This window comes from Heteronotia binoei, chromosome 4, assembly GCF_032191835.1.
Source record: "Heteronotia binoei isolate CCM8104 ecotype False Entrance Well chromosome 4, APGP_CSIRO_Hbin_v1, whole genome shotgun sequence".
In the NCBI taxonomy this organism is placed as follows: Eukaryota; Metazoa; Chordata; class Lepidosauria; order Squamata; family Gekkonidae; genus Heteronotia; species Heteronotia binoei.
The window spans coordinates 93,746,411-93,763,052 of NC_083226.1; the positions used below are offsets into that span (position 1 = coordinate 93,746,411).

General features: G+C 40.9%; 1 protein-coding gene across 1 annotated transcript in view; it reads right to left on the minus strand.

Annotated features, from left to right (window-relative positions):
* The window catches only part of SNX24 (sorting nexin 24), a 165,227-nt gene extending 152,942 nt beyond the window's left edge, over nucleotides 1–12,285 (minus strand). The window contains exon 1 of the mRNA XM_060235544.1: nucleotides 12,087–12,285. Coding sequence (XP_060091527.1) covers nucleotides 12,087–12,146 — 60 coding nt within the window. The 5' untranslated portion in view covers nucleotides 12,147–12,285. The remainder of the gene's footprint in view (nucleotides 1–12,086) is intronic.
* Nucleotides 12,286–16,642: the final 4,357 nt, after the last annotated feature.

Sequence of the window (16,642 nt, forward strand, 5' to 3'; positions counted from 1 at the left end):
TGAAGAAAATTTAATCCTGAAGTAAGAGACTACACTTTCTTTTCAGCAAGACATAATTCTTTTTCCAGAATAGATATGTTATGGGGCTCTAAAAGCTTGGGCCTCATAACTAGAAAAGTGGAGATTCTACCAAAGGTTTGTGCAGATCATAACCCAATATGTTGGATTACAAAATTGCAAAAGAAAACAAGAAAATGGAGAATAAATGAGGACTTGCTACAAGATAAAGATATTGTGACTTTTCTAGAAAAGGAAAGTACAGCGTTCTTTCAAATAAATGACACCGATGATATAGAATTCCAGACGGTTTGGGATACTTATAAAGCAGTAATGAGAGGACTATTAATCACATTGAATAATAAAGATAAGAGGGCCAAAGAAAAGCAGATGTTAGATATACAAAATGAAATAAAGAAAAAAGAAGGGGAATTAAGAAAAAGACCAGGGAAAAGAAATTAATAAGGGAAATTACAATACTACAATCCCAAGTAAGACATTTGTTAAATAAAGAACTAGAATGGAACTTAAAAAGTTTGCAACAGAAATCGTTTGAAGGTGCGAACAAACCTGGGAAGTATTTAGCCTGGCAACTGAAAAAAAAGAAAGAAAATAATATCATTAACAAAATTGTGGCAAATGGAAAAGAGAAAGTCAATCAAGAAGGAATTAAAAGAGAGTTTTTTAAATATTATGCAAATGTATTTAAAGGTGTGAAAATCAAAAAAGAAAAAATGGAAGAGTACGAAATATTAAGATAGCACCCCTGACTGAGCATATGAAAAAGATTTTGAATGACCCAATAGAAAAAATTGAAATTGAAGCAGCAATAAATGTAATGAAAATAGGCAAGGCTCCCGGGCCGGATGGATATACAAATAAATTTTATAAAACTCTTAAAGATGAGATAGTACCAAAATTGCAAAAATTGTTGAATACGATAAGAATAAAAGGGGAAATTCCAAATACTTGGAATAATTTCGTTGATCCCCAAGGAAGATAGAGATGTCACAAATGTAAAGAACTATAGACCAATTTCATTACTAAATAATGATTATAAGATTTACACAAGAATCTTGGCAGAACGACTTAAGCAATATTTGATTAACTTTATAAAGGAAGATCAAGCGGGATTTCTCCCTAAAAGGCAAATAAGAGACAATGTAAGAACTGTTGTAAATATTGTAGAATATTATGAGAAACACCCCAAAAAAGAGGCGGCATTATTTTTTGTGGATGCAGAAAAAGCCTTTGATAATTTGAACTGGGACTTTATGTTTGCAGTAATGGAAAAAATAAATCTGGGAGAATATTTTATAAGAATGACGAAAGCAATATACACGGATCAATATGCAAAATTGTGTATAAATGCAGACCTTACAAAAGAAATGAAGGTGAGCAAAGGTACAAGACAAGGATGTCTGCTTTCACCATTGTTGTTTATAATGACTCTTGAAATTTTGTTAAGGCAAATACAAGATGATAAAGAGATAGAAGGATTGAAAATTAGAGGATTTTCTTATAAATATAAAGCATTTGGAGATGACATTGTGTTCATAACTGAGAATCCGATCCAAGTGATACCTTTGTTGATAGCTAAGATAAAAAAATATGGAGAAATCGCAGGACTATATATAAATAAAGAGAAGTCGAAATTTTTATGCAAAAGTACGCAACCAAATAGACAATAAGAATTGCAGATTTCGATGGGATGTGAAGTTACTCCTAAAGTTAAATATTTAGGTCTAGAAATAACTATGAAGAATATCGATTTGTATAAAAACAATTATGAAAAGTTATGGTGCAAGATGGACAAAGATATGATGAAATGGAATAGACTTAATTTGTCTTTGTTGGGTAGGATTGCTGCAATTAAGATGAATATTTTGCCAAGAATAATGTATTTGTTCCAAACTATTCCGATTGTGAAAGACAGCAAACAATTTAACAAATGGCAAAGGAAGATTTCTGAATTTGTATGGGCTGGGAAGAAACCAAGGATTAAGATGAAAATTTTAACAGATGCTAAGGAGAGGGGAGGTTTTCAACTTCCAGATTTAAGACTGCACCATGATGCAGTTTGTTTGACATGGATAAAGGATTGGATAATGCTGTTAAATAAAAAAAACTTTTATTGTTAGAAGCTCATGGGAACAAATTCGGCTGGCATGCTTATATGTACTATGGGAAAAATAAGATGGATGGTCTTTTTTCTCACAGTTATATTAGAAATAATTTACTAAATACATGGATAAAATATAAGAAATATGGTGATGAAAGAAAGCCGCTTTGGATAGTGCCAGCAGAAGTAGTAAAAATAACAGCTGACTCTGATGAAGAGAGAGGGATGTCATATAATCAACTGCTAAAGATTCAAGGTGATAAAGTTGAATTAAAATCTGCAGAAGAGTTAAACAACAAGTATGACTGGTTTCAAATGCAACAAATAAAAAGCTTGTTGGAAAATGATATTAAATCTGTTGGAATTAGACGTGAGCAAACGGAATTGGAAAGGGTTCTGCTTGGAGATAATGAAAAATTAATATCGAAAATATATAAATTATTGTTGAAATTGTCTACAGAAGAAGAAGTAGTAAAATCTCAAATGATTAAATGGGCAATTAATATAAACAAGGAAATACAAATGGATACATGGGAATATCTTTGGAAGAATTCGATGAAAATATCAACATGTCAGAGTATTAAAGAGAACTGTTTCAAGATGATGTATAGGTGGTATATGACTCCGAAAAAACTGGCAAAGATGAGTAAAAAGATGTCGGATAGATGTTGGAAATGTAAGAAACATGACGGTTCTTTTTACCATATGTGGTGGACTTGTGGAAAAGCGAAAAAGTTTTGGCAGATGATACAACAAGAAATATCACAAATTTTGGGATATGATTTTAAGAAAGTAGCAGAGACTTTTTTATTGGGACTACAAATGGAAAAATTTCCAAAAGAAGATAGAACTTTAATTTGGTACTTGCTCTCAGCTGCTAGGATATTATATGCGCAGTTATGGAAACAAGAAAAAATACCAGAGAAATGGGACTGGATTGTGAAAGTTTTATCATGGAGTGAGATGGATAAACTAACTAATTTTAAGAGACTATGATTTGGAAGTGTTTAAGAGGGAATGGAAGAAATTTAGAGGATATATAGAAAAAGAGTGGAATTTGAAAGGACATTGGGCAATCTTTTAACAATGAATTTAAGAAAAAGGGAAATTGAACTTTGATGGGTTAAGGGTACCTTTATATGTGAACTTAAGTATATAACATCGGCGGAAGTCTAGAAAAGGAGAGAGGGGGGATTAGAAAAATATCATATGGGTTAGGGATTGTAACGATATAATTTGACATTGTTACCATATGTTATTAATAAATTGTTTTAAACCGAAAATAGGGATCTGGGTTCCTGATCCTTACAGAGTCCTCAGGCCAAGAGCCAGAGGCCAAGAGCCCTTTCGCTCTCGCCCTTCGCCTTGCGCCAAAGGCTCGCGCCTTTGGCAAGGCGCAGCTTAAAATGCAAAGAGGGTGGGGCGCACAGCCGCTCCTAAGCAATCAGCAACAATCACTTTCAATCACCTTCACCTTCAGCCCACTCAACCAAACAAACAGCAGTTCCCCAGCTACCACAACTCAGCTGTCTCAGCTTATCTCAGAGCTGCTCTGCTGTCCCTCAGACCTCTCTGAGATGTGCTCAGCCTTTGGCAAGGCGCAGCTTAAAATGCATAGAGGGTGGGGTGCACAGCCACTCCTAAGCAATCAGCAGCAATCAGCAACAATCACTTTCAATCACCTTCACCTTCAGCCCACTCAACCAAACAAACAACAGTTTCCCAGCTACCACAACCCAGCTGTCTCAGCTTATCTCAGAGCTGCTCTGCTCTCCCTCAAACCTCTCTGAGATGTAATAAAGAACGCAAAAACAACCAACAAACAATTGCATTGTTTGTATTCAGGAGGGCCTTTTACATTGGAAATAGGGCTGTGCAATAATGAAATGGTTCAGAAAGATGCTTTGGTGATTATACTACTATGTTCTGTCTGTTTTAAGTATGTTTCTACTCTGTAAATTCTGCATCATTTAACATGTGTTTAAATACTTATGCTTTGTTTTAGCTTTGTTTTAGTTCTGGTTCACATTTCTGTTTGGCTCTCAAATTTCTGCAATTCAAATCCTATTCCACTGTTGATTGTATTTGACTTATATTATGAAATATGATTGAAGTCTCAGTGAGAAAAGTGGATTATAAATAACATAAAGTTTACAAATTTAGACAACTTTCCATATACAAATTAAGCCGAACTATAACAACTATCTTGTTTTTGTCCATACCATACCATTCAAAGTTCTGACATTAACTTTTAAAGCTTTATATGGCTTGGGGACAACATATCTTAAGGACTGTCTACTCTCCTAGGAACCCACCTGACCAATCCAGTACTCTTTTTGGTTGTGGCACAAAAACTCTGGAAATCCCTCCTCAAGGAGATTCGTCTGTATTATTGTCTTCTTCCAGTGGATGAAGACAGTTGTTTTGTTTGGTGTTCATTCACTAACTTGCATTGGTCCTCATCATTGTTCTTTTGTCTCTGTATTTATATGTTTTATTAAACTGCTTCAAAATATTTTATAAATGTTTATTTGTATTTTAAATGCTGTTTCAATATTTTAACTATGGTTGGGCATGAACTAGGAAAATTGGGGTTCATGGAAGTTCATAGTTTGTGTGGTCTTATGAACTACAAACCATGAGCCTCCACAAACCTTTCCATTTAATGAACTGGTTTGAGGTTTGTGTTGTGGTTCAGTTTTCAAAGCCATTTAAAGGATTCCTATCTGACTACTCCAGTTAACTTCAGAGGCCCTCCTTCAGGTGTAACCCAAGAAAGAGAATGCTTGGTTGTGGCACAAATACTCTGGAAATCCCTCCTCAAGAAGATTCATCCATCTCCCTCTATTGCTGTCTCCTACCAATGAATGAAAACTTTGTTGTTTGGTTTGGTTTAAGACATTTAAATGCCTTCTGAGTTCCCTCGTGAGTCGCACCATAGTGGTGCAGCTTGGAGAAAGCATTTAAAGATATTGTGGTCTCTTTAAATGCCATCTCCAAGCTCCAGTACCAGGATGTATGCTGACACAAACCAGGGAGGTTTATGAGGGCAAGACGGCATAACTGAGGTTCACAAATCACAAACTGGGCCCAGACCATAATGAATTTTGGTTTGTAATTTGCATTCTAACAGAAGATAGCATCCTGAGTTTTGACTGTTTGCTGCCTTGGGGACATTAAACTGAGTGACAAGGCAGCAGACATCTTTAATTTTCAGATACAAGAATATTGTTGAGAAGAAAAATGTGATCCAAAGTTTGAGTCTATAGAACCAGAAGCACCCAGTTATAAATCCCATTTCCCCAATCCTGCAGAATATGATGGCTATAGAGGGGCATAAACCAGCTCACATATTAAAGATTGTGACAGGTTTTGGCTGGTTCAAGTTTCACGAAGTCAAGTTCATGACAGATCAACAAGCATGAACTTTCCATGAACTTTGAAGCCAATGGTGGAAGTAAGTAGAGGTTTGTGAATGGATACCTTTCCAGACGATGTCCACTCAATCAAGATGTTTATCATGTTTACCATATTTCAAAGCAAACTTCAAAGCAGGGGTGGTTGGGTGGTTCCCTGTGAGTTTTGTATCACTGGTTTGTTCCTGAGCCATTCCTTAGACTCTTGTAATGGCAGCAATGCATGCAAGAGAACTAATGTCAAACCACTGAATTTCTGTAGTACGAACATTTTTTCAAGGCCAGTACAACCAGTTCAGTGCATGAAATGCCCAGCAGAATCCAGTACAACTGTGGCAATGCAAACTTATATGACTGATTGATCTCAAAGCACATCAACACAAGAAATCCAAGGGTGCGGGAGGATTTTGCAAGTCCACCACAAGCTATTCTGTATAGAGAAGGCTCAACAGAATCCAGTACCACTGTGGCAATGCAAGCTTAAAAGGACTCATCAATCTTAAAGCACAGTGTCACAGGAAATCCAAGTGGGGTAGGATTTTGCAAGCTCTGTGCAACAAAATAGGAACACAAAAAGAACACCAGCAAAGGGGGAGGGGGCTCTTGAAACTGACAAGAGTCATTTGAAATTGACAACCCCCCAGACAGAAATTGACACACTCCCAGACAGAAGGGGGGGGAGAACCTCCTGAACTTGTGCCTCTCATTTCCCTAGAAAGCACCTTCCTAGGATACCTTCTTTGGGGAGCTATAACTTAGACCCTATGAATCCGATCCTCACCAAACTTGGGGTGGGGTTGTGTATTTCCTGCATTGTGCAGGGCATTGGACTGAATGGCCCTGGAGCTCCCTTCCAACTCTGTGATTCTAGAAGAATAAGCCAGAGATCCCCTGTGAGTTTATTGTCTCTAGCACACATGAGAGTGCATTCTAGCAGGTCCAGACCTCACAAACAAAAACTGGTTCATTTGACTCCTGAAAGTTCATGACAGTACATGATTTGCAAACCAGGGATATCATGAGCCCCACACCACAAACCAAACAGCATTTTTCCAGTCTGTATCCATCCCTAGTCGTGGCTTCAGTTCATTTTGTGTGAACTATGTGAGCCTAGATAAATTTTTTACATATTTTCATCAAAAATGATGAGAAATTACAGAGGAAAACATTGGAGGAGGGTCATACAGGTTTGTATTTGGTAGCATGACATCAGATACCTGATGTGTATTTACTTTAGGCCTACTACCAATTCTCTCTAGCTCACAATCCAGATATTGCCACCCCATCCTAGGAGGTAGTATGACCATATGTTTCTATGTATTAAGATTCTGAAATGCATCAACAACAATGCTGAATCCTCAGTGGAAGTCTCCTAGTGGGTATCATATGTTCTCTTACAGTACAGCCCTAAGCAGAACTACTCTGGATTTCAACAGACTTATAATAGTGTAATTCTGCTTAAAATTGCACTGCTAGTTTCTCACAGTCTTTCTTAAATAACAGTTTCATACAGCCTTTTCAGTTTGAGAAGAGATAAGAGTTAACATCCCATTATACACAGAACTGTCAGTTTTATTTCCATCATGATTTTTTTTTATTGGCCACGTTCCAGCACACATGAATACATGCATAAGAAACACCCAAAAAACTAAAGAAATGCTTAAACATCAAGAACAAAAGATGACTGATAGAAATGACAGGAAACTTCCAAGATTTCAACAGTTAGTTCTCATTTATGAATGATCAGTGCTAAAAATACAATACAAGAAGTGGAAATTTCAGTCAGGGTATGTGTGAATCTAGTAATCTCTTAAAGAATCAATGCCTGTATAACTGATAGAATACATAAATGTTCTTGTCAGAGACCCCTACTGGGTCTCTTTGGGTTATTGCTCTTTAGTTCTAGTCTTGGTTCACTGAACAACTCCCATACCCATGGGTCGAGGTTAGTTGCACACAAGAAAGCAAGGCCTTGCAAAAATATATAAAGTTTTATTAACTTACGGAAACATTGACTATACAGTACAGTCTCTACAGTTTAACAGTAAGAAAACAAAGAAGCTAACTTTTCTCTCTGATACATTGAATATCTTGGTATTAGATGGCAAACCTTCTTGCAGCATAAAATTCATACAGTAGCGTAAAATTGTTCTATATGTTGCAGTCTATTGAAATGAAGCATAACATATTTAGGCAACTGGCATGGCATTAGCATGGTGATAGCAAGGTTTCCTCTGGTCTATACCCTTATTAAAGCTTTTTGCCTCTGGCATCAGGTAGTCTCTGAGATTCAATCAGTGTTCTTCTTTGGTGGAACTTTCCTGAGGATGTTGGCAACTGCTCCTAATTCCCCTCACCCACCTGGTTATACAACTGAGCACAGATTCCCGTGATTAATCAATTACCACATTCTTGAATCTGACCTTGAAGGAGATAAGTATGGTGCTACAGGAACACCGAGATCATGAACACCTGCGAGGAGGACTATGCCTCCTAATATGTTGTTAACCCACAAGTGGTGAATAGGGGGCTTGACCTCACAGTTCTGTACAGAAGCATTAAAGATATTTCAACATGCAAAGCATTCTCTTATTTCATTGTTCACCTTTCCTAACACATCATTCTCACTTTTGTTTCTGCCATGCAGAGCAGTCCTTCTTCCTACTAAATTGTCAGATAGGCTCACAGGCTTTAAACCTTAGTGCTGAAGCAAGATAGGAAAACTGCTTTGTGGCTACACTGTCACCTTAAAATTCATTGCTATTGCACAGGTAAACGGCAACACTAAAAAGTTAGGCTGTATTGAAAGGAAGTGTCTTGTAAAATTGGATACAACTGGGTAGCCCTGCCTGATTTATTTATTTTTGTTTTATTGGATTTATATCCCACCCTCTCCACCAAAGCAGGCTCAGGGTGGCTCCTACACGTTTGCCAACTGTTGGATGGGACAGGATTAGATTAACAAATAGGAAGTGTATTTATTCCCATCCTTCAACAAGATACTCTTTTAGCTGCAATGACAGAGCAGATTTAAAAGGAAGTTAGAGACTATTTATTAGTGTAGTGAATGAATATTTAATGACCTTATAAGCAAGGAAGACTACTACCTTAAAACCAACATTTCTGACATCATATCGTACCTCCATAAAGTCTACTACTTCAAAAAGCAGTGAATGACTAGTATTTAAAACTGTAATTAAGAACGCTATAAGAAGATCATTAGTCAAATATGCCCTTTGTTCCTCAGTCCATTTAAACATGTGTCACCCTGACCTGTAACATACCAATGGACTGTTTTGGGGTCAATATAAATCAAGTGTATGCTAATATATTCAGCTGCCGTCCAAGGGTCTGAATCAACATTAGAAATCTAACTAGTACTTGCTCTTCTGTTATTGACAAAAGAAGCATATTTAAATGATAACAAGTGCTTATGGGTGTCATTTTGAAGCTAAATTGTTCCCCAAGGATATCTTCACTAAGCGTCTACATTTAAAGGTCATTCATTGCCAAATTATGAACAACCGCTGCATTTATAAGCAGAGACTCAATAGTTTGGAGATCTAGTCATCAATTTAAAATGGCAACAACAAGTTTCACTGTTGACTCATAATAAATGAGGAAAAAAACTGTATGAACATACAGCATCACTAAAGAGAATCTCATGGTTGAACTAGAAAAAAAGAAACAATTTATCTAAAATATATATATATATTTATTCATTTATATTTATGTAAAACATTTATAAAACATTTAGATGACTGGGGAAGGCAATGGCAAACCACCCTGTAAAAAGTCTGCCATGAAAACGTGAAAGCAACATCACCCCAGAGTCGGAAACGACTGGTGCTTGAACAGGGGACTACCTTTACCTTTTTAAAACATTTATTAGCTGCTTTTTTTCTTCTCAAAGCTCAAAGTGGTTTACAATATAAAGTATATAACATAGCGTACATAAAACCAAAATTTAAAATCACAAATTTAAAATCACAATTTAGAACTGCTTTAATTAAATGCAGTCTTAAATAAATAAATAAAAATGTCTTCAGCTGCTTTTTAAAAATCGAAATGCAGGGACTGCTACTGAAAAGGCCCTCTCTTGTTTACCCATCAAATGAGCTTCTTTGATTCATGAGACAGTCAGGAGGACTTCTTCCTATGATCTTAATCTGAAGATAGGCCTTCAGATACCCTGGTCCCAAGTCATGCAAGGCATTCATGGTCAAAACCAACACCCTAAACTGGGCTTGGGAGTTTCTTAAAGGGTAGCCCCAATCAGAATGCATTGCAATAATAATTGCTGGCTTACAATAAGCCACGTATATGAACCTTGATCTTTTGTTATAATTATATTGGAGGGATGGGACCTACTTCGTGAATGTGAAATAAGATTCAAATAGATGGTCAAGGGATATGGAAGACAGAAAGTGACACAGAAATGAAAACAGAAACTGGGATTAATCTTGAAAAGTCTAATCATCTCCTTACCTAAAGTTCATCAACTGGGAGAGAAATGTCCTGAATGTTTAAAACAGAATATATTTTTAAGACAGAAGCCACAAGTATTTCAAGATCTGATTATAATTTGTGCTTCTGCCTACCTTTCTTGCTTGAAATGCTTTTATAATCACTGTCTCACATAACACCACTTTTGAACTACTCACTCTTACAAACTAAATCGAGTCTAAGGAAAAGTATTGCCTTATGTAATAGAAAACTATTCATCAGCCAAACCAAATCTCCAACTTCTGTTCTTATTCCAGCCTAGTTCAGAGATAATGAATTTCTATTTTGGTTATGGCTGCGGGATGCTTGCATGACAATGACAAAAATTTCCTGCTCATCGAAAAACTGATGTGCAGGGAAAGAGATCTGACTAAAACCTTCCCCTTTGAAATGGCAAGTTTTTAATAAAGAGGGATGTTGAACCATAGGAGCTTCCACTTACTCTGAAGGGAAGTCCAGACAGGTTTATTACTGAGATCTCAGAGTCAGCTTGCATGTTAAGAGAGAGAAGCAAGCTCTGCTTGCTTTCCCATCTTCCTTTATAATGTGTGAATTCAGATATGAACATTTCAACTCTGATAAGATCAATGACAGCTAGATGTCATTTAGAATTCCCAAATCTCTTTGCAGGTGAAGTGTGTACAATCTAGTTTTGCAAGGGTCAGATATGCTTCTGCTTTCCCTGTTGTATTCAGGACTCTTGGGGATCTTCAACATCTTCCACTTTTTTGCTCACAGCAATAACTATCACCATTTTATAACTTCATTTTCAGTATTACTAAATTACTCTTCTCTGTTATTTTGATTGTCACTTATTACTAATTTTAAAATGTGACATCCTACCTTTCAAACAGAGATTAGTATCCATGGTAGGTTCCTGTGTTATTTAAAACATCAAGAAAACAATCAGAATGATGAAAGAACATGATTGACAGAATAAAAAATGAAGTGCTTTTTTTAAAAAAAAATCCAATTATAATACTGTCAACAGATAAATGAAAGTTTTCAGACAAAGTCTTTCAGACAAAGAGGGTTCTATAATTTAGGGTCCAACTACTGAGAAGGCCCAAAAGTTTCAGGTGCCCAGAACAGACATTCAGCTGAAGAAATAACTGGTTTATGTTAGTAAGGGGGAAATAACCAATGAGGAGTTAATTACAGTTTGCTTTACTAGACATGTAACATAATTAGCAAAATACTTTCTTTACCTCATATTGACTCTTTCCCACATATAACTTAGTTAATGTCTGCCTTCTTAAACTCTTATGCAGTAGAAGTAACCTGGACAGTTCATTGCCACTCTTGTTACACTTAAAAGACAGCAACAAAACTCTGAACACTTCAGTATAAACCAGCCATCACTTCATAGAGAGGTTTCAAGAGTACTTTCAAGATAGGTGATCTTCACATGCATACAACTAATATGTGTTTTAGTTAGTGCTAATTAAAATATTGGCATACAGCTAATACATAGTTTTGATAGCAGCACACTGATTAAAATATGTGCAACTGTACTGGATCCCTTGAGTCCAGTATCCTTTTTCACACAATGGCCAACCAGATGCCTTGGAGGAAGCATTAAAAATAAAAGCACTCTGTGCATTCAACTAAGTTCCTTCTCATGGATTGGGTCTTTTCCCCTTGGTGGGATCCCCACAAGCACAGAGATAATCAGCACTAAGTGAACGACTTCAAGAACTGGACCAAGATTGCTAGAATATGCCACACAACCAAGTCGTCAATCAGGCCAGTAAACAGAAATAGATAACCAACTTACCCCAAAAGTAGGCACCAAAACACTTGTTTCTTTGCTTCTCTATTCAGACACTGCCAAGGCAACCAGAACTACTAATATGTCTCGTTCACTATGATATGAATTTGCCACGTATGTTTGTTTTAGCGTTCGGAGACAGCTTTCTAAGCGCTTACCCTTCAGCACCTGCAGCAGGCAAGCAAACGACACTTCCTAAAACACCACCATCTTCTCCCTAGCCCGCCTCCCCCAAGGAGGGGGGAGTTCACTTCGCCTTCTACCCACCACTCACCGTATAACCCCTCTCCAACTCGCTCTCCTCGTAACGAAACGAGGGGATGAAAACCTCCATAGTAAGATCAGTTGGAGCGCGGACTTTAACCCGAACCGTCACGAAAGGGGGGGGGGGGGAGGGAACTGGGGACACCCCTGATGATGGGGGACTTTACGGCCCGCGAGTACCTCACAGCCTGGCAGAAGAAGCCATCTGCAAGGGCAAATCATGTGACTGGCGGAGTCACTTTTCCTGTCTCTATGGGAACCACCGCCTCTCCGTCTCACGTGATTTTTGCTCCAGAGCCTGGGAAAGGCTGGGAAGTGAGTTAGGGGGAGAGTGCATAGCTGGGAACAACTTGGGTGGATGGTAGCGAACAGAAACGGGGGGGGGGGGGGGTGTTACGAGGAGTCGGATCAAAATGTATTGAAACCAAGGTTAGGCTTCTTGCATGTACTATGAAGCTTGAATTGGAAATAAGTAAAAGTCGGATCTGCACGGATCTTCATGAATTGATATGATTTTTACACGGAAATGAAATAAAACCACCATCATACTGTAGATCATATCTTAGACTTATAGGCAGCACCACAAAAATCATGCCTCCACGGATTCATGATGCCACACCAGTGCAAAAAAAGGGTTCAAAAGCATGGATCCTCATGAATTCGTATGATTTTTACGCTAAGCTCACCATCAATTCTTATATCATGTCCATGGGCACCACAGAAAATTTGGGTCCACAGCTTCGTGGCAGCACCACAGAGCAAAAACATGGTCTTGAAACATGGATCCTCACAGATCCTCAGGGTTTTTGTATCAGGTCACCGGAAGCTCATCCTCAAATCACATATTTGCACCACAGATATCATGGCTCCACGATTTCATAGCAGCACCATGGAGCCAAATATGGCTTAGAAGCACAGATCCTCATGATTTCTGCATTGGATCACCACAAACTCACCATCCAATCTCATATCATGTCCATGGGCAGAGCTTGCACCACAGAAATCACAGATCCATGTCTTTATGACAGCACCATGGAACAAAAAAAATGGTTTTGAAGGCCAGATCCTCATGGATCCTCATTATTTTTGCTTCGGACCACTCCAAGCTCACCATCCAATCCCATATCATGTCCATGGACAGAGACTGCACCCAAGAAATCATGGATCCAGAGCTTCGTGGCAGCACCATAGAGTAAAAGCATGGATTTGAAGCACAGATCGTCATGGATCCTCATGATTTTTGCTTCGAGCTACCCCAAGCTCACCATCCAATCCCATATCATGTCCATGGGCAGAGACTGCACCCCAGAAATCGTGGATCCATGGCTTTGTGGCAGCACCATGGAGCAAAAACACGGTTTTGAAATACGAATCATCATGGATCCTTATGATTTCTGCACTGGGTCACACCAATCACATTATGGAGTCATATATCATGTCCATGGGCTGAGCTTGCACCCCAGAAATCAGGAATCCATGACTACGTGGCAACACCCTAGAGTAAATACTTGGTTGTGAAGCATGGATCCATGGGGAGGGACAGTGGTTCAGGGGTAGAGCATCCGCTTGGTAAGCAGAAGGTCCCAAGTTCAATCTCCAGCATCTCCAACTAAAAAGGGTCCAGGCCAATAGGTATGAAAAACCTCAGCTTGAGATCCTGGAGAGCCGCTGTCAGTCTGAATAGACAATACTGACTTGGATGGACCGAGGAGGGTGGACCTGATTCAGTATAAGGCAGCTTCATGTATTCATATGTTCATCCTAATGATTTCTGGATTGGGTCACTCTATGCTCACTATGAAATCACACATCATGGCCATGGGTAGAGCTTGCACCCCAGAAATAATGGACCCATGGCTTCATGGCAACATTACGGAGCCAAAACATGGATCTGAAGCATGGATCCTCATGATTTTTCATTTGGCCCACCCCAAGCTCACCATCCAATCACATATCGTGTCCATAGACTGAGCTTGCAACCAAGCTTTGTGTCAGCACCATGGAACAAAAACATGGTTTTGAAGCACGGATCCTCATGGATCCTCATGATTTTTGCTTTGGGCCACCCCAACCTCACCATCCAATCTCATAGTATGGTCAAGGGAAGAGTTTGCACCACAGAAATCATGGATCCACAGCTTTGTGGCAGTGCCATGGTGTCAAAACACAGTTTTGAAGCACAGATCCTCATGGATCCTCATTATTTTTGCTCTGCCCATCCAGTCCCATGGGAAGAGACTGCACCCTAGAAATCATGGATCCATGGCTTTGTGACAACACCATGGAGCCAAAACATGGTTCTGAAGCAGGGATGCTCATGGATCCTCATGATTTCTGCATGGGGTCATGCCAACAGCAGCATCAAATCACGTATCTTGTCCGTGGGCAGAGTTTCCACTCCAGAAATCATGGAACCACGGCATCGTGGCAACACCATGGAGCCTAAATATGCTTTTGAAGCACAGATCCTCATGGATCTCATGATATCTGCATTGGCTCACAATCCAAACTCATATCATGGTCAAGGGCAGAGTTTGCACCACAAAAATCATGGAACCACTGCTTCGTGGCAGCGCCATGGAATCAAAACACAGTTTTGAAGTATAGATCCTCATGGATCCTCATGATTTTTGCTTTGGGCCACCCCAAGCTCACCATCTAATCTCATATCGTGTCCATGGGCAAAGCTTGCACCACAGAAATAACGGATCCATGGCTTCGTGGCAGCGCCATTGAGTCAAAATACAGTTTTGAAGCACGGATCCTCATGGAAATCATGATATCTGTGTTGGGTCACCCCAAGCTCACCATCAAAACTCATATCATGGTCAAGGGTAGAGTGTGCACTATGTCACGGCTGGGGCCGGGTCAGGCAAAGTCCAGAGGCAGTCCGAGGTCTGTAGCCAGTAAGCAGGAGGGTCCGAGGCGCCAAATCCGAATCACTGTAGAAGTATCGCAGGTCTGAGGTCCAGAAGCCGAGGTCAGGGAGTCCAGAAGTCCAAAGCCAAAGTCAGGGAGTCAGGAACCAAAGTCAAGCCGGAGTGGATGCTAGAATGTCAGGGAGATGACTAGTTGCTTCCACAAAGCTTCCTCCCAAAGCCCACAGCTATATAGCCCTCTGCTGGCTGTTGCCCGTTTGGGCTAATTGCTGGCTCAGGGAGGCAGCCAGGATCCTGTTACCACTCAAGCATCCTTGCTCTTAGAAGGGCCAGAATCCTCTCAGAACTCAGGGCTCAGGGAGCGTCTTGCTTGTGAGCGTGCCGCCCTCCTCCGATCCCTGAGGTCCTGCCGGAGGCGGTCACGCACACGAGCCACCCGAGAGGGCGAGGCAGGGGGGCTGGGATCTTCTCCAGCAGGAGGCAGGGGCACTGGTGCAGGTGGCAGGGGCACAGTTTCCTCATCAGACTCAACTTCCTCTGAAGGGTCCCCAGCACCCATGACACTATCCCCCCCCCCAGGGCCCCCCTCCGTCGAGGGACCTGGAAGGTCGGGGTGGTCGTTGTGGAACTGGTGCACCAAGTCCGGGGCATGAAGATTGTCCTCGGGCTCCCAAGACCGGTCTTCTGGGCCGTATCCCTCCCAGTCCACCAGGTACTGGAGGCCTCCACGATGGTACCGGGAGTCCAGGATCTGGCGTACCTCATATTCTTCCTCGTCATCCACCAACACTGGTGGTGGCGGCGGTGGGGAAGGAGTCCGAGCTGGGTCAGGGGGTGCAGCCGGAACAAGGAGGGAGCGATGAAACACGGGGTGAATGCGGAGGTGGGGTGGCAACTGGAGCCTGAAGGCGACGGGGTTTATTTGTTCAACGACGGGGTAGGGTCCAATGAACCGTGCATCCAGCTTGTGAGACCGACCAGGCCGGCGCAGGTAGCGAGTTGAGAGCCACACCTGATCCCCCGGCTGCACTGGAGGGCCTTCTTGCCTCTTTCGGTCCGCAGCCCGTTTATATGCCTCCTTGGCTTGCTGTAGCTGCTCTCGGAGCAAGTCTTGGCTGGCACGGAGTTCTTGCAGGTAGGCATCGACGGCGGGGACATTCGTGGGTGGTAGGATCGCTGGGAAGAACCGAGGGTGGTACCCGTAGGTTGCAGCAAACGGGGTCATTTGGGTGGATGAATGGACCGCGTTGTTGTATGCAAACTCCGCTAGGGGCAATAGAGTGGTCCAGTCATCCTGCTGGTAACAGGTGTAACAGCGGAGATATTGCTCTAGCGTGGCATTGGTGCGCTCTGTCTGGCCATCTGTCTGTGGGTGGTAGGCCGAGGACAGGTGCACTCGAGTACCCAGGCTGGAATGGAGGGCTTGCCAGAACCGAGAGGAGAACTGAGGGCCCCGATCGGAGATCAGATGGGCTGGGAGTCCATGCAGACGAAAGATGTGTTGCAGGTAAAGCTGGGCCGTCTCCTGAGCTGTGGGGAGTTTCGGGCACGGAACAAAGTGGGCCATCTTGGTAAATAGGTCGACGACCACCCAGATACAAGTCTGACCCTTGGAGCGTGGAAGTTCCGTGATGAAGTCCATCGAGATGGTATCCCAGGGTCCTGAAGATGTGGGCAAGGGCTGCAG